We start from the raw sequence: 18,563 nt of genomic DNA on the forward strand, positions 1-18,563 counted from the left end.
AATATGTAAGGTCTACCAGAAGGTCATTTTTATTGCAACTTTACAGTTGTACTTGCGTCTTCATATTCTAATAGCTGTGTTTTATATGTATTTGAAGATTCTCCCGTCACTAGCTTTCAGTATATCAAGTAGTACAGCAATAAATATAAAAATATTTCTGGGGTTCATACACATTTTGTTAGTTAGATGTCATTTGTTGGCCATCCTGACCACTTCAGACACCCAGCAAACAGGTGTGAATGGGTGCATAGATCTGAATGGTTTGGTTCACACATCAGTGCTCTGTGGATAAATGTTCTATGTAACTACTATATGTTGTGACTCAACATACAACTGCTCCACGTTGGAGCCATGGCATCCCGTTGCTTCTTTAATGCTTCTCTTTCCAGTTGGAATGCTGCCTGAAGAACATCTGTCATTTTTTGTAATGTAATTAAATAGAAAAAGGTGTCAGGTTCCTCCCATCAATATCAGTTTAGTATACCATGATTATGGAAATACAGTCAGTAGCAAAGATATGTAACAAGATATTAAGTAGGCTTGTCACTAGACAGTATTTTTCTCTGAATGACTGAAGGTTCTAGTTATAAATGACAGCATGGAAAAGAAACTATGGGAGTTTCCCAGAACCCATTTATCTGATGACTACATTGTACAGAATTTAAGCTCAGGACTCATGGAATGAGCTTGGATTAATTAACTCTTTAATACAGTGTTGAATGGATGAGCTCAGCCCCCTCTGGGGCAGAGTAGATATGAAGGACATTTTGACGATCATTGCCAGGCTGATGTTCTATCCAGTTGAGGACCAATATTTAAGATGTCTCAGAAATACTGCTGTACGGCATACAGTTTGGGATCTGTATAAGAGGTAACCCACACACTTACAGGCCTTTTGCTAAGGAGATACTGCCCTGTATTCCAGATATCCAAGGCTAGTATTGTTGAGGGCCTAGACTTTTTTAAAAAAAATTTCATATATCTGCAGACGTACTGTGCACTAGTCACAACTCAAACTTCTCTGTAAAAAATGTTTTCCATTCTTTCTCCGTTTCTCTTTTTTTCTGCTCTCTCTTTCTTCACTATTTCCACTCGGTTTTATTTAAGACAAAGAAAATGCGCAGCAGTGTCACACATTGACTTTAAATGAGGTGGTCTTCTTCAATGGTTATGTCCTATGAGGGGTCCGAGTGTCTCTAGAAGCGTGTCCTATGTTATTTATTATTTACTGATGTCATGCTAATACATGCTTTTTTTTGTTATTGGGCCATCATTGCCTATGCCTGACTGTTCCTATAGAATTAATGGACATCCGCTGTTCTATATAAATAAAGAATTTGTTTAAAAAAAAAAAAAAATGATTATATATATTTTCCAAACCAGAAAAATAGAATATAAGGCAATAAATGTCTTGGAAATGAAGCAATTAGATCATGGATAATCCTTCTTACCTGTGCACACCCCGTGTCTACGCATGAAGCCTGGAGGACAACGGCCAGGACTGCTTTGACCAATCATGTTGCCATTTTGACTGAAGGACAGCCAAGTGTATACATTGTTTCCATGAATGCGACCATTAGTGAGAGGTTGCTGGAACTGGGCGCTTGTGGTTCCAAAGGTTGAGTTATACCCGAGTCTCTCCAGTCCTGCACATGAGCGCCCATCTCCCAAAAGTTGCTTCCCAGGTGGGCACAGGCATTTATAGCTGCCAGCCAGATTTTGGCATTGATAGGCACATGGTTTAGATGCCTGCTGGCACTCATTAATATCTGCATAAGGAGGAAAGAAAAATAGTTATGGGATGCAGGTTTTCTAAAAAACTGCTATGAAGTAACAGAGAGAACAAAATACTTGTAACAGGCTGGAACCGTTCATGACCTTTTTTAATTGAATTTGTCCAAACTGTTGATTAGAGGACAACTTCACTTTTAGTGTCCCCCAAAAACTGGGGCAAACAGCCTTGCCGAAACTATTTGTTCCACTCCAAAATGTTTTACTTCACTGCAATATATGTAAATAATCACTAGTTCTAAAGGACAATCCTATCCCTGGAAAGTAAACCCATTGTTTAATTACCCCCTCCCCGCCATATAGCCACATTTCCTTCTCTCCCCCACCACTATGTTGAATGCACAGGAGCCAGTACTTCCATGTATGGAGGAGCACACAACTCACTTTCCTTCCTATCCTCTGACAGTGCTGGTGCTTAGTGATTGGCCCAGCACTGTCACATGGGAGTGGAGAGAAAGTCCTCAACCCTGTGTAAGCTCCAGTTAGGCTAACACAGGGCCCTTTCCTCACTTCCAGTGAGTGAATGGAGTTGTGGGGAGTAAAGTAATGGCTCCCGCTGCTGTGTCTCAGCCAATGAGGAGAGAGAACTAGGACAGCCAAGGCTCATGTGCACATCGCTGGATCGAGAGGGGGCTCAGATGAGTATTAGGGGGGCTGTAGGGGTAGCAGAACACAGGTTTTTTACCTTCATGCATAGGATGCATGAAGGTAAAAAGCCTTCAGCCTTTACAACCACTTTAAAATGAATCCATTTACCCTGCATTTGTACAGGCTTGCTTTAGGTTTGACTGTACAAATGCAATCAAATAAAGATACCTCCAATCTTGCAATAACAAAAAATATTAATGCTTACCCAAGCATGGTCTCCCAACTCCTTGAGTCCTGTACCCCCGCGGACATGTACAGCGGTACCCACCCACAGTGTTCTCACACAGTTGGTTGTAACGACACATGTGGGAGCCATCACGACACTCATCAATATCTGAAAACGAAACACAATTCTTATTTATTATGTCTATGAGAGGCAGAACTGCCAGTTACTACTGATTCCTTTGCTTCATCTACAGACCATTAGTTTGCATATACATTATTGTATTAGAAAATCTATCACCATTTTGTTTGTAGGTGGAAATCGCCTATTTTAAGTTTATTTCACTTGCCATATAGGATTCATAGGCTAAATTTATCTTAAAAAAGCCTGAATAAAGTTAGATTCATGTATGCTAATTTGACCCATACAAGGAACCTGCAACCAAAGTTAAAATCAGAGCAAAAGCATACCATTAAAGTCAGGACTTTAAGCATTTGTTCCTTTGGAAGTCAGATAGGTATTAAATATTCACTTCAGCAGGACACTAAATGAGGATAAATCTCTTCAACGGAGTGCCCAGGATAGCTTAAAACAGTTTTTGGCTTGATATAGACTTTAAATCATATTACAGCTTAATTTCTGGTAACATTTATATTTCATTATGGAATATCCATGAAGGAAGCATAACATTATCTTGCCTTGTAATAGCTGAAGCAAAACATGAAATTCTTATAAAAGCAATACCCCGCTGGAGTCCTAGGAGATATTAGTAGCCAGTATGTGATTCACCTTGCCAGGACCAACCCAAAACTGCAATCCCACCTTTAAATAGAGTTGTCCTTTTATTACCTCATTTTTGCCTTGCCACAGTTTGGGTATTTTGCTGGTACCCAACATGACAGTGATCTTCATGAAGAAGTATTATTCAGAAAGCATTGTTGTTTGGAGCAGGATATAGATACTCAATGGCTATACTCACCATTACAGCCTCCAGACTCTGAGCGAATGGTACCTGCCGGACAGTTGTCTACACAATGGTAACTTCCAGGGGTGTTCTTACACTGCTGTGGGGGCTGGCATACTCCTCTTAAGCACTCATTAATATCTGTGGGTAAAGACAAAGTCATCCACATACATTCGCAGACACACATATATTAACTTATGAATCATGTCAATTTATCACATTAAAGATCAACTCCTTATGGGTCAGGTAAGAGTGTTTGATTGACAGTGTTATTGCAATTTACGGCAGGGCAGACTGGTTCTGCCCACCGCCCAAATCCGTTCAGTCCTGTGCCCTGGGACAAAAGCTTTTTTTTTATACACTGCTCTCCAATTTGATTTGGGGGGAAATTCTCAACCTAGATTTGTGAAAACAGCATTTAGGTTTACAATTGCTTCAAATAAAAGAATTTGGCCCCACTGTGCAACTGAGATGTTTCTGATCTTAGAATTCATACAAATTTGTTTTGTATAGATTGGAATTTTTCCTGAAAGGATAATGAGTTTTCAATACTGGACTGTGGCCTTTTATCATTGACAGCTTAAGCACCAGCAAACTGAAGTACATGCAAGGGGTTAAATGAGCTTGGTGTTAGGGGATTTAATTAATCTCTTAGGGTTTATATGGGTTAAATGCTAGTGTTAGATTTAGGGTTAGCGTTAGGACTAAGGGTTTGTTTTAGAGGCTAGAACAAGTTCAGGATTCAGATTGGGAAAGGGGGTTAAGTGTTAGGGTCTGCTTTATGTTAGGGTATAGGTTAAAGACAGCACAGAGGCTAAATGGTTAGCACTTCTGCCTGGCAGTACTAGGGTCATTAGTTTGAAACCCAACTATGACACCACCTGCCTGGAGTTTGCATGTTCTCCCTATGCCTGCATGGGTTTCCTTCCACACTCCAAAGACATGCTGGTAGGTTAATTGGCTCCTGTCTAAATTGGCCCTAGTATGGATGTGAGTTATGGACCTTAGATTGTATGCTCCTTGAGGGCAGGGACTGATGTGAATGTATTATACAAGTGCTGCGTAACATGACAGCGCTATATAAATACCTGAAATAAATACATAAATAGGACAGGGACACTTTAAGGATTTTTTACTGCAGATACTCTGCGACATTAAATGTTTGCTATAGCAATAGATCTTGGAAGTAGGTTTATTGTATGATTTGAAAGAAACCTTTACACTTCCCTCTGAATCCTACAATGATTTGTACAATGGTTTATACAAGTACATTTCAAATCTCAACCAGTTTAGAAATATTCAGGTTGTAGTCATGAATTCCTGGAATCCCATCACCCCTGCACCTGTAATCATTTGAATGCCTTTGAGAGCTACATAGAGCTTGGTGGAAAATGGCATCCCTTGCACCTCCCTTAAAGTGTTACTAAACCCACAACAGTAAAATCAGTCTGTATATGTAGTAAAGCATGCTTGTTTTACTCACTGTGGAGCCTAAAGGGTTAATCCTCTACATTATGTAAAAAAGCTGTTTGATCCTGACTTCCCTGCCCCTCCTCTTGTTCAAATGACCACCTGATAAGACAGACTGAACCCGTAGCCCTTCTGCACATGCTTAGTATAGTGTGGATTGCTAGAGAGTTTTTTTTTTTTCTTGGGAGAGTGTATGTGATCAGCACAGGGCCAATCAGGGGTTCTGTATTCTCTTAGAGCAAAAAGAAAACTCCTCATACAAGTTTTAACCAGTGCTCTGCTGAAGTCACAAGACTGCTCTAACTGCTGATGAGAAAAGGTATTTAGCAGTTTATATTTACTAAAATAATTGCACTTCCATGTTCTGTGTACTGTGGGAGATTGGAGATAGTGAATGTAGGGTCTTGGGTTAAGTAACACTTTAAGCTCAAACTTTGTGTGGATCAGTAGAAACCTGCAGAACTTTGATCCGTGTATGGCAGTCCCTATTTAACAGGATTTGATCAATTGGTTTATTTCTGTCAATAGGTACACAGTGGAAAATGTTTCCTCGATCAGTGGTCACAGCTGCAGATTGGTGTATTGTGACAGCGGTCGGTGCAGTTATCAGAATGCAACATCTTGCTGGATATTCCTCCATCCACCTTGTTTGTATGGATGAATTAATCAGTGTTTTTTATTTTGTTCAGCCTGCTGGCAGAACAAAAAAAAAGGAATCTATGGCCAGCATTAGGTTACTGCACTAAATGTTTTACCTTTGGCAATATGCTTGCAAAAGTGGCATGCATTTGGAAGAATGCTGGTGGTCAACATTGGTTATTACACTGTAGTGCTTAATAATGTGACTAATGAAAAGGCAGACTGGAACCATCTTAGCGCTCATTTTGAAAGATTTGAACCATTACAGCATCTACAGAATAGAAGTAGCTAAAGAGCAGCAATACAATTTGCTAAAATTCTTGCAGACTCAACATTTTACCTGGAAAAGTATTTTACTGATAAGAAATTTTCTAAGTAAAAAAGAATAGTGTTGTGACACCAGTAAGGTAGAGAAAATGCGGTTGACGTAATAGGGCAATATCAGTAGCCTACAAAATAAACACAGTGCATGTATGGAAGATCACAAACCGATACAACGTGTGCCTTTAAGCTCAAAACCTGGATCACATGCACATCTATAAGAGCCGATGGTATTGAGACACCTCTGCTGGCATGGAGAAGACTGGGCACATTCATCGACATCTAGGAGACAAGAATATCAAAGTGAATTATTGTGTGGATTACCACATCATCAGTATGCATATGTACAAAGTACATGCATGAAACGGGATCTTCACAGCATGAAAGGTGTTCCAAGAGACAGCACAGCAATGACAAATATATACAGAGTCCTACTAAGCACACAGAGGGAGAAATAGGTGACGATATAGGCAGGTGACGTTATAGGCAGGTGACGATGTAGGCAGGTGACGATGTAGGCAGGTGACGATATGGGCAGGTGACGATATGGGCAGGTGACGTTATGGGCAGGTGACGATATGGGCAGGTGACGTTATGGGCAGGTGACGATATTGGCAGGTGACGATATTGGCAGGTGAAGATATAGGCAGATGACGTTATGGGCAGGTGACGTTATGGGCAGGTGAAGTTATAGGCAGGTGAAGTTATAGGCAGGTGACGTTATAGGCAGGTGACGTTATAGGCAGGTGACGATATGGGCAGGTGACGTTATGGGCAGGTGACGATATGGGCAGGTGACGTTATGGGCAGGTGACGATATTGGCAGGTGAAGATATAGGCAGATGACGTTATGGGCAGGTGACGATATAGGCAGGTGACGTTATGGGCAGGTGAAGTTATAGGCAGGTGAAGTTATAGGCAGGTGAAGTTATAGGCAGGTGAAGATATAGGCAGGTGAAGTTATAGGCAGGTGAAGTTATAGGCAGGTGAAGATATAGGCAGGTGAAGTTATAGGCAGGTGACGTTATAGGCAGGTGAAGTTATAGGCAGGTGAAGATATAGGCAGGTGAAGTTATAGGCAGGTGAAGTTATAGGCAGGTGAAGATATAGGCAGGTGAAGTTATAGGCAGGTGAAGTTATAGGCAGGTGAAGATATAGGCAGGTGAAGTTATAGGCAGGTGACGTTATAGGCAGGTGAAGTTATAGGCAGGTGAAGATATAGGCAGATGACGTTATGGGCAGGTGACGATATAGGCAGGTGACGTTATAGGCAGGTGAAGTTATAGGCAGGTGAAGTTATAGGCAGGTGACGTTATAGGCAGGTGAAGTTATAGGCAGGTGAAGTTATAGGCAGGTGAAGTTATAGGCAGGTGAAGTTATAGGCAGGTGAAGTTATAGGCAGGGGAAATTATAGGCAAATGTGAACTTTTCTTGTATGTCGTCAAGCTTGGCCCTGCTTCACTCACCTCCACCTATCGACTCGAATTAAAAGACCAATGCAGAGGGTTAGGTGGTTGGTGGTCTCCACTGATCTATTTTAGGGATGATTCTGTGTTTGTCCGAACTAGGTTCGGGTCATTCTTTGGCTAATGGGCTGCTTGAGGACAGGAGGATTCCCTACCCTGCAACTATGTACAACAAAGGGGCTTGGGTGCTTGTGACATCTTTGATCTAATATGGTCAACCAGGTGAGCCTGATCCAAGCTGCTTCAGGAATCTGGAATGGAAGGAGGCCCTGTGAAAGACCTGATTGCTTAAGGGAATTTCATTTCTCCACTGTATTAAAATCCCCAAATGGAGACAAAGCTAGACAAAAGTAAGAGTGAATTCAATTGCTCAGCCAGCTATCCCTGCAGCCACCAATGTCATCAGTAGGAAATCAGAGAACAGCATAATCCTAATAGAGACAGACATCTTTTTATTACCTTCGCAGGCTGTTCCCTCGGCATTGGGTCGGAACCCAGGTCCGCAGCGCAGATGGCATCGGTATGTTCCGGGCATGTTGATACATTCTTGTCCTGATGGACATTGATGGGTGCCCATTTTACATTCATCTAGGTCTGTAGTAAAATGTTGGAAAGAAGGGAATGAATGTGAGTCTTCATTTTCCTATGAAAGCATTATCACCACACTTATAGCTGAATCCCAGGAACACTAAATACAAAGTAGGAATGCATATATTTAACCTATTTTATCTGCCATAGGATTTGTAATTCTGTTCGGCAAGTGTTGTGCACCAGATAGCACAGCCAGTTGCTTGATCTCAACTATAACAGCAGCATTACTGGGTCAAGAACACACCCCTAGAATTCTCACTGGACAACAAAGGAGCAGCAGCAGCACCCTGATATGTCATCACTCTGCTGAATTCTCCTGCAGTCACTAGTGCTGGCCTTCTTTTTACCAGCCTGAGATCTGCTGTGTGGGGGTTACAGGAGATCGATATTGAGACAAACACAGCCATGTTAGCTATAGTTAAAAAACAAATGAAGAAATTAGCTTCTTATTTGTGCCTGGAGTCCAGCTTCAAAGTATTTTGTTTTTCTAAACCTCCAAACAGTGTAGATGTTTTCTAGATTAGATACAATATTGATCATAGTGCCTACCTTTGCAGTTGCGGTTATCCATTGCCAAGGTATACCCCGATGGGCAGGAACAGGAATAACTGCCCAGGACGTTATGACAAGTGTGGGAACATGGCCTGCGAATCTCGCACTCATCCACATCTAGGATAGATACACACATGCATCGGGGTTCACGATGTGCCAACTTTATTCATACATTCTGTGTTAACTACACAAGGAGTCTCCAGAAATGCTGATGTAGACACATTACTGGCTCTTATACACTCACCTGTACAGTACGAGTCTGCAGACTGTATGAAGCCCAGAGGACATGCTCCTCCATTCAAGCCTGGTGACAGAAAACACTTAAATGTTTAACTGAATGAACAAAAAATGAGGATCATTTCAAGTTAGGTGCACATGTCTTTTTTCCTGATTGTAATCTGTAACTGTACCCACACTCAATGTTAGAGAATTACTTTTCATGCAGATCTTACAAACGTCTAGGGCAGGGTTTCCCAACCAGGGTTCCTCCTGAGGTTGCTAGGGGTTCCTTGGGTGATGAATAATTTCTGCCTCACAAATAAGTTCCACTGACACCATTCATCTTTTAGTTATCTGTAAGGGGGTAATTATTCCCAAGTGTAAGGAGTATTCTTCCCACTGACCATCACATTAATGTATCATGAGTAGATATAATAAACTTTTAGTAGAGGTCCCCTGAGACCGAAAAGTTATTTTAAGGGTTCATCCATGTTGAAAAGGTTGAGAAAGTCTGGTCTAAGGAATATAGTGTTTGTTGCTGAAGGGATTGCATTGCCTGTAATGGGTAATGTGTTACCTAATGCAGGTTTTGTTCCCTATTAGAGCAGGGCTCAACAAATCCCAGGCGCCAGGTCACCACCACGGTGAATAGAAATTACATCCTAGTACCTGGGTTCACACACTGCCTCTCACTGACTTTAATGCAAAATGGCATCCTATTGACTTCAATGCAAAATCGCCTCCCACTGACTTCAATGGCAAAATTGCCTCCCACTAACTTCAATGCAAAAATCGGCTCCCACTGATTTTTATTTATTTATTGCAGGTACTTAAATAGCGTCATCAATTTACGCAGTGCTTTACATATATATATATATTGTACATACACATCAGTCCTTAACCCTTAAGGAGTTTACAATCTAAGGTCCCTAAATCACATTCATACATACACATACTGGGGACAATTTTAGACATGAGCCAATTAACCTACCAGCATGTCTTTGGAGTGTAGGAGGATATCAGAGTACCCGGAGGAAACCCAAGCAGGCACAGGGAGAACATGCAAACTTCAGGGATTTGGTATTCAAAGCGACAACCCTAGTGCGACGGACGTGCTAACCATTTAGCCACTGTGCCGTCCCTATTCAGTGCAAAACCGCCTCCCACTGACTTCAGTGCAAAAATGCCTCCCACTGACTTCAGTGCAAAAATGCCTCCCACTGACTTCAGTGCAAAAACGCCTCCCATTGACTCCAGTGCAAAAACGCCTCCCATTGACTTCAGTGCAAAAACGCCTCCCATTGACTTCAGTGCAAAAACGCCTCCCACTGACTTCAGTGCAAAAATGCCTCCTATTGACTTCAGTGCAAAAACTCCTTTCAAAAGCAATCCTAGGTGACTGCATGCCACTGAACTCTATCACTTGCTAGTCTGGAACGCACTGCTACAAAACACGCACATGACCCTTTTCGCAATGGCACCCAAAATGCAATGTGTGTGGCTCGAATCTGTGGACCACCTTGATTGGAACACATAATATCTAGCTTGTCATGTGAATCTGTGAGTTTGAAAAGCATCCAGAATCGCATATGTGTGAACCAGGGCGGCTTCATTCACATCTGGGCATTTTGGGATCACGGCAGAATCGCTGCAATCACAAAACACAGGTTCAGGTGCCATTATTTTCAATGGCACCTAAAACGTGGTGCGGTTTTGTCATGATTGTTGAACAGCAAATCGAATCGCCAAAAGTGGCCTTGCCCCGAGTGCTGGCAACCAACAATACGCTAAAAAAAAAACTAGCTCCTAACTTTTTAGCTGGCTCCTAGATTCAAAGCAAAATTGTCAAGCCCTGTGTTAGAGGCCTGAAACATTGTGGAATAAACAAACTTCTAGTAGACAGGACATCCAAAAAGCAAAGGTTTGCAGGCCTATTGAGTTGTATGTTTTGCCTCGAGTATCCAATTTATAGGACTAGCTCAGAACAGAACACAGTGCCTAGAACATACATGTATTCTACGGCCTAAATCACTATAGACTACAATAGGAAGACAGTAAATCTTTCAAACGTAAGGAAAATCCCCTTTTAGACAATTGTCACAAGAACAAGTGTTCCCATTGGAAGATTCCTGTTCCGGTGACAACTGTTCTGATTTCCTATCACTTTCTGCTCTGGTGACAACAGTTACCAGTACAACTAGGGGGGGGGGGGGTGGTCTTCCCAGAGGGAACAGAGACACCAATAAATTCTATTCACATACACATACAGTGGGGATCGAAAGTTTGGGCACCCCAGCTAAACATTTGTATTAATGTGCATAAAGAAGCCAAGGAAAGATGGAAAAATCTCCAAAAGGCATCAAATTACAGATTGGACATTCTCATAATATGTCAACAAAAGTTAGATTTTATTTCCATCATTTACACTTTCAAAATAACAGAAAACAAAAAAATGGCATCTGCAAAAGTTTGGGCACCCTGCAGAGTTAATATCTTGTACTGCCCCCTTTGGCAAGTATCACAGCTTGTAAACGCTTTTTGTAGCCAGCCAAGAGTCTTTCAGTTCTTGTTTGAGGTATCTTTGCCCATTCTTCCTTACAAAAGTCTTCCAGTTCTTTGAGATTTCTGGGCTGTCTGTCACGCACTGCTCTTTTAAGGTCTATCCATAGATTTTCAATTATGTTGAGGTCAGGAGATTGTGAAGGCCATGGCAAAACCTTCAGTTTACGCCTCTTGATGTAATCCCCCGTGGATTTCGAGGTGTGTTTAGGATCATTATCCATTTGTAGAAGCCATCCTCTCTTTAACTTCAGCTTTTTCACAGATGACATCAAGTTACCATCCAAAATTTGCTGCAATTTTATTGAATCCATTTTTCCTTCTACTTGTGAGATATTCCCTGTGCCACTGGCTGCAACACAACCCCAAAGCATGATTGATCCAACCCCATGCTTAACAGTTGGACAGAGGTTCTTTTCATTAAATTCTGTGCCCCTTCTTCTCCAAACGTACCTTTGCTCATTCCGGCCAAAAAGTTAAATTTTAACCTCATCGGTCCACAGAACTTGTTTCCAAAATGCATCAGGCTTGTCTATATGTTCATTTGCAAAGTTCAAACGATGATTTTTGTGGTGAGGACGTAGAAGAGGTTTTCTTCTGATGACTCTTCCATGAAGACCATATTTGTACAAGTATCTCTTTATAGTGGAATAGTGTACCACAACTCCAGTGTCTGCCAGATCTTTCTGGAGGGAGTCAAACGTGGGTTTTGAATTGTTTTTCTCACAATCCTGCGAGCTGTTCTGTCTGATATTTTCTTGGTCTTCCAGATCTTGCTTTAACTTCCACTGTTGCTGATGACTGCCATTTCTTAATTACATTCCGAACAGAGGATATTGACATCTGAAAACGCTTTGCTATCTTCTTATAGCCTTCTCCAGCTTTGTGAGCGTCAACTATTTTCAGTTTCAGTTTTATAGACAACTGCTTAGAAGAACCCATGGTGCTGATTGTTGGGGCAAGGTCAGATGAGTCTGGGCATTTAAAACCTTTGAGATTGACATCACCTGGTCTTCCCAGATGATGATTGAGAACAATCCATGACACTGGCAGGTCTCAGCTTTGCAAAAGGGGCAGTGCATGCTATAAATTCTGCAGGGTGCCCAAACTTTTGCAGACGCCATTTTTTTGTTTTCTGTTATTTTGAAAGTGTAAATGATGGAAATAAAATATAACTTTTGTTGACATATTATAAGAATGTCTAATCTGTAATTTGATGCATTTTGGAGATTTTTCCATCTTTCCTTGGCTTCTTCATGCACATTAATACAAATTTTTAGCTGGGGTGCCCAAACTTTCGATCCCCACTGTATATGCAATATAAAAATTCCTTCTTTCTGGGCACTGAAAAGTTCCATGCTCAGATCTAAAGGTGATATAACTATCACAAACTACCAGAATGTTTTCTAAATGAACGTACATCATATTTCAGTCAGCGATAACCAGAAAGTGAACTGCCACTGCTGGGCTTTTTTGGAAAGGGCAGAAGTTTATGCAAACACTGAATTTTGGGTGCACTCTGAGGTCTCTTTTGCTGACAATCAGGACTAAATGTTGGGCAATTTTGTATTGTGCAGCAAACCACAGTACTCTTTGAGGGAAGTTCTACAAACTGTAAAGCCAAGGTTGTAGGATAGAAAATCACTCGATTCCCCCCCACCCATCAACACAGTAATTGTTGATTGGGGAATCCCTCTCACAAAGCGCTCTTCCGGTAGAGAGGGGGAGCTGCCCCAGTCGGGGGAGTAGAGTGATTACTGCTAGCGGCTAGCGATAGTCGCATGTAAAACCCGACTGGTTGTACTCAAGTTGATCGATAAGCCAGTTTGGGTACATTCAGCCTGCCCAATACAGATATTGAATCTCAGCCTGTCCCTCGCTGAACCGGCTGAGATTCAAACCGTCTGTGGCCGGCTTAACTGTACTTCAACTTCAATCCAGTAAGTCTTACCTTCTATGTGGAGCTTGTCCTGCTGGTAAAAGTGGAACATTTTCATGATTTACAAACAAAAAGCCACCATTTATAATTAGGCAGCTCATAGTAAAAAAGATCTCTGCTGTGATACCTGCTTGGAGGGAGGCCGTCAGCTGGAAGTGAAGCTCCTCTGATTCAGGAACGTACGAAGATCGAATGGCACTAATGTGCACTCGTTGGGTAGGTTTGGGTTGTCGTCCCAGCGATGAGTTGTACTCCACAGTGTGGTTACAGCGCAGTGTTAGGTAATTGGCACCATTGGTGAAAGTTGGTGAAGACCAAGCATTTATCTGTCCGCCTCCAGTCTGTACATAGGTCTCACTGAACTCCTGAACATGAAAAAGGCACATGGAAGAGATTAGAGAGGCAAAGGTGTAGCCATCTTGTGGACTTTTCTACACATGGGAATATAAGCACAGAGCATTCATCGTATAAATGTGCTGTGTTCAGATTACAATTTCAAGGAAAAAAAGGAATAATATGATCATGAAGTCTACTTCATATTTTTCTGGGAAGTAAATTCTCTACTTGATCTATCCGATGAGTGGTCCATGCGTTCATTTCTGAAACCTGCGGTTTGTAAACGCCCCATGAATGATGTCTGAACTCTGAAGGCTGCTGAAACTCTTTCCAACATATGGTCGCAGTGCTTACAACAAACACTGCCATAGTTTCAGACAGGAATTTCTATAAATTACCCCTCCTATGTGCCTTCTAACCTAAGCTGGCCATACACTAGTAAAAGTTTGTTTGAAAATCTTTATTTTAATTTTTCATTTGATTTTCTAATCGTCAATTGGACGTTCATTTTCAAACATAGTGATGAGAAGGCAGGTTGGAAATTTTTTCTTCAAGAAATAGATTTTCAACAGGAATTTTTTGGAACAATTGATTATACCTATAATGGTAACAAAATATAGGCACAGGCCTGCAATGTCTAATGGTAAATCTAATCTCATAGTAACCAATACAAACTGTCCCACATAAAGTCTTGAAATTACAGTTTATATGCATAGTATGATAGAATGATAGAAGCAGGGGCGGACTGACCAATTGGAAACTCGGGCACTGCCCGAGGGCCCAGGGTCAGTAGGGGGCCCCATGAAATGCCCCTGGTACCTTTTTCATAGGCTTTTTTGAGTTTGGGCAAGGACACAGGGGCCCCATGATCCCCTATTGCCAGGGGGCCTCATGAGTTGTCAGTCCGCCCCTGGATGGAAGTCCAATATAAAGACGGCTCACAAGATGTTACACATAGCACAGTTAAGAACTATTTCATAACTGTTCAATGAATATAATATACATGAATCATTATAATGAGGACACATGTACCATATATGACTTATAGATAAGACTATTTGCTTGTATTTTGCATTCCCTGGTTCCCCCTCGTTTTTTTTTAACCTTCAGCAATTTTCTTTTTTTGTTCTCAATAAAAAGGTTTTATTGAACAGAGAAACTGAAATATTACAGAATCCAGAGCACATCAAGAATGCATAGCTTGCTTTAGACATCATATAGTTAGCAGTATTTTTCAAGCCTAATAATATCCCCCATTTGGGAGCTTTATTTTTTCAGCATAGAAGGGTCAGCAGATATCCAGTGTCTCAAGATCAATGTATGGGCTTGTAAAAGTGCTCTTGCTATGGCCTGTTTAGGTATATCCTCAACAAGAAGATCACCAGGGATGCCTAAAAGACACTGTTTGGGGTCCTCCGAGACCTGGACCTAAAAAACCCTATTAATAGTGGCTATAACCTCCTTCCATTAAAGATGTAATTTTGGATATCTCCATAAACAGGTGAATTAGGTCACTGTGACCCCTACTGCAACAAGTGCAGGTAGGATCATCTTATATAGCCATGCGGAATAGCCTTGCTGGAGTAAAATGGACCTTCAAAAGTAAGTATAATTGGGAGAGGCATTGAGCCACACTTAAGAAGCACCGCTGAACCGCCAGAAGAGCTTCTTCCCACTACTCTTCCAGGGTCCCAACATCTTTTTCCAATTGGGAGACCACTTTAAATGGGTAATCCTGAAGAAAGATATTCAACAGCATAGGTGTGGGATGTAAACCATATATATATATATACATATATATATATATATATATATGCACATCAAGCATATAATTTAAATATAGGAGTGGGGGATTGTACTCAAATGTCTGCACCTGTTTGGTCCTTCACCGTGTTTGGAATTGCAAATAATAAAACTGCATATGGAAAGGGAGATGGAACTGCAATTGAAGGTCTGAGAAGAGGTGTAACCATCCATTATGAAAAATATGGCGCAGGTGGGTAATACCATATTGTTTCTATTTTGTGCTATATTGTAGAAGCGCCAATTCCTGATATTGGGTATTATCCCAGATAGGACTAAATCTAATAAATCCCTTAATCTGCTGTAACATTCTAACTTTGTTCCACACTTCTTGTAAAAGAACATAGGTTGGAAAAAGTTTATTGAATTTACTGACGAGTAACGCTTCTAAGCCATCTGCCACCTCCATACCAACAGAGAATTTCAGGAGTCTAGTAGCAAGGTCTTGGAGAGTCACCTCAAGGTCAACTGCTTCGGCAATATTCTAATTACATTTTTTAATAAAACCTTTTTGTTTTAGTTAAATACCTTATTTTAGACCAAGTGATGTCATCACCGGGTCTCTATACTAATGCAAGCAGTGGGCTGAGTCTTGGGAACAGTTATACAAATGCCAAAATGCCTTGATGAGTGGATATCAGTCTAGAGGACTGGGCATTCATGCCAAAATGCCTTGATGAGTGGATATGAGTCTAGAAGAGTGGGCATTCATAGACAAATTGCATTTGCATACAGACCACTCTAAATATCCCCCACACATGAAGCTGAGCCTCCATGACTAAAAGACCAGAAATGCGGTGAATGGAAGGGGAAGGTAACAAGTCAGATTTTGAAGGAAAGGACTAGATGCCCCTGGGCATTCTCCATCTTGGAAGTGAGGCAGGCTCTATTTGACTTGCTGCAGCTTCTAATGCACACTATGATAGGCTCACAGTGTTCAGTAAAATCAGAAACCAATCTCAGTACAGAAGAGGGGCCTGTACAAAAGTGCAAGATTGAAGGTAAGGCTGGATTTCAGCTTTAATGATGCAGTATGCAATAATAACACTAGCCTTGCCTCCTCTCCTGCCTCAGCACCATCTCTTTCTTTCTCTAGAACAGTGAGCTATGTGGTTGGTGTGTTTTTATCTGTTGGATGGGGATAGAACTCATACCTGGACAATGACATCAGAAGAAGCCAGAGTGTCTGGTACAAATCCATTAATCACAATGTCAAACCAGAGTGTGCCATCAGCATCCAGGCCTCGAGCGATATGTGTGATACGTAGCTGCTGACCTGAAACACAAGCAGATTTTGGAAAATGAGGGAAATATTGACTGTCTGTAGGTCCAAGTAACTACGCTAAGTACGGTTAGCATGTTCATGCTTGGTGTCCATTTTTAAGTGCAAACATTATTTGTGATGCCTTTATCTCTCCAGCTTGTGCAAAGTAAAGCAGCCACTCAGATCTTGGTAAATCAGATCAGAGAAAGAATCACTTTGATTGGTTAGTACTAGTTGCTGCTCTTTGGTACTTGACAATCTTTGCTCACCTGTTGCAAACTCCACCTGAGACTCTTTGCGAAAGACACCCTTAGTCAGGGAGAAACCATTGGTAGTACCATCGTGGGGGAATGCTCCAGACCAGTAAAGGGGGGCAATCATAGACAGCAGTACTCTCATCAATGGACCTGTCAGGGAAAGCAAGACACGCGATTGGCTCAATTTACTAAGCGTTAATGAATGTTATTTCCCATAATTGGTATTTTTAGCCATATACACATATGAAATACAGAAGGGAGAAGATTTCTACCTGTCAAAGGATTTTTATTTCTGTCCATCCAGTCCTGAGATATACACTGTAGCACAAATCTGAAAAGTGGGGCAGCAGATCTGATTTTTTTTCTGCTGCAGTTCAGGAACAGCATCCATACACTTGGGCCACCCAACAGTAGAGGTGATTAATTCCTCCACCTTTGCACACTAGTACCGACTAGTATTCTAGTGTTTCTCTTCTCCCTCAGTTTCTATCCCACTCTCTGCTAAAGTGACCCCAGTGCTGACACAGAGGCAGGGGAGGAGCAAGCAAGGTTCTCTGCTGGTGCTTGATGTCCTACTTATCAACCGACGACCTAATTGGTTGTTAAGATGCCAATAGTTGGTCTGCATGGTGTCTGAGGTTGTAATGTTGCACAATGTAAACCTGTGGCTTTGTATAACAAAAAAAACAGGACTGATCCACTTGCTAACTTGCCGACAATTTATGGGCATCAATGGTAAAGGTCTTATGCGCTGCCACACAAACAAAATAAAAATATAAACCTACACTACAAATAAGAACAGAAATAATAATAAAATGATAAAATCGCAAGCAAGCAGCAAGCACCCGTAAGGTGTTCCACCACTCTAAGAATAAAAAGAAGAAAAAGGTGCTGCGCTAACATGCTAATAATAAGTATTAAATAAATGATATCCACAGAAAATAAAGAAATAAATGTAAATAAATACAGTGGAAGCCCAATTTATGGGCATTTGTGCCAATTTTTAGGCATTTTGCCAAGGCACCCCTGAAGAACCCAGAAGGAACTGTGGTTGAAAATGTCTGGTATAGCTTCTTCTATATTATCTTTTTTTAAGTCAATCTGCTGCTAATTATATTAATAAGATTTTCAGCAATTTAAACATTGCATTTACTAATTAGGATTTTAATCACTCTGTTGATGAATGAGGGTGATGTGACATAGGAATATTTTTTTATTGTCATGAGCATATTTAAAAAAAAAATGCTGGAGTGGTGTATGCTTTCTGTGGTTTTACTCACAATGATCCAGTTGTTGCAAGTGAAACAAATTATTTAAAAAAATAAACACAATTTGGAAGTTCTATGGTTTGGTACTGCCTACTCTTATTGTACTGCCCTACAAAATGATAATAGGATTGAAATATCCATGTGACCTTTTAGTGTAAGAGCTCTTGCTATGGCATTGCACATACTGGGAGAATTTTAAAGCTGACATTGTAATGAAAAGTATTTATTACAATAACAGCTCATGTTCAGAATGAAGTGTCAGTGGATGCTATATAATTCTCCAAGAGTATGAATTCTAATGACAAATGCTTTT

General features: G+C 41.0%; 1 protein-coding gene across 1 annotated transcript in view; it reads right to left on the reverse strand.

Annotated features, from left to right (window-relative positions):
• HMCN2 (hemicentin 2) overlaps positions 1-18,563 on the reverse strand; it is a 331,848-nt gene that overhangs the window by 9,465 nt on the left and 303,820 nt on the right. Inside the window, exons 78-87 of the mRNA XM_089669045.1 lie at positions 16,995-17,132; positions 16,616-16,737; positions 13,450-13,687; positions 8,850-8,909; positions 8,603-8,722; positions 7,922-8,056; positions 6,165-6,278; positions 3,582-3,707; positions 2,645-2,773; positions 1,452-1,769 (exon numbers count right to left, since the gene is read on the reverse strand). Of these exons, the coding sequence (XP_089525171.1) occupies positions 1,452-1,769; positions 2,645-2,773; positions 3,582-3,707; positions 6,165-6,278; positions 7,922-8,056; positions 8,603-8,722; positions 8,850-8,909; positions 13,450-13,687; positions 16,616-16,737; positions 16,995-17,132 (1,500 nt within the window). The remainder of the gene's footprint in view (positions 1-1,451; positions 1,770-2,644; positions 2,774-3,581; positions 3,708-6,164; positions 6,279-7,921; positions 8,057-8,602; positions 8,723-8,849; positions 8,910-13,449; positions 13,688-16,615; positions 16,738-16,994; positions 17,133-18,563) is intronic.

The sequence above is a fragment of the Staurois parvus genome, unplaced genomic scaffold, assembly GCF_062004578.1.
Source record: "Staurois parvus isolate SC_StPar_1 unplaced genomic scaffold, SC_StPar_1.0 ptg000068l, whole genome shotgun sequence".
NCBI lineage: Eukaryota > Metazoa > Chordata > Amphibia > Anura > Ranidae > Staurois > Staurois parvus.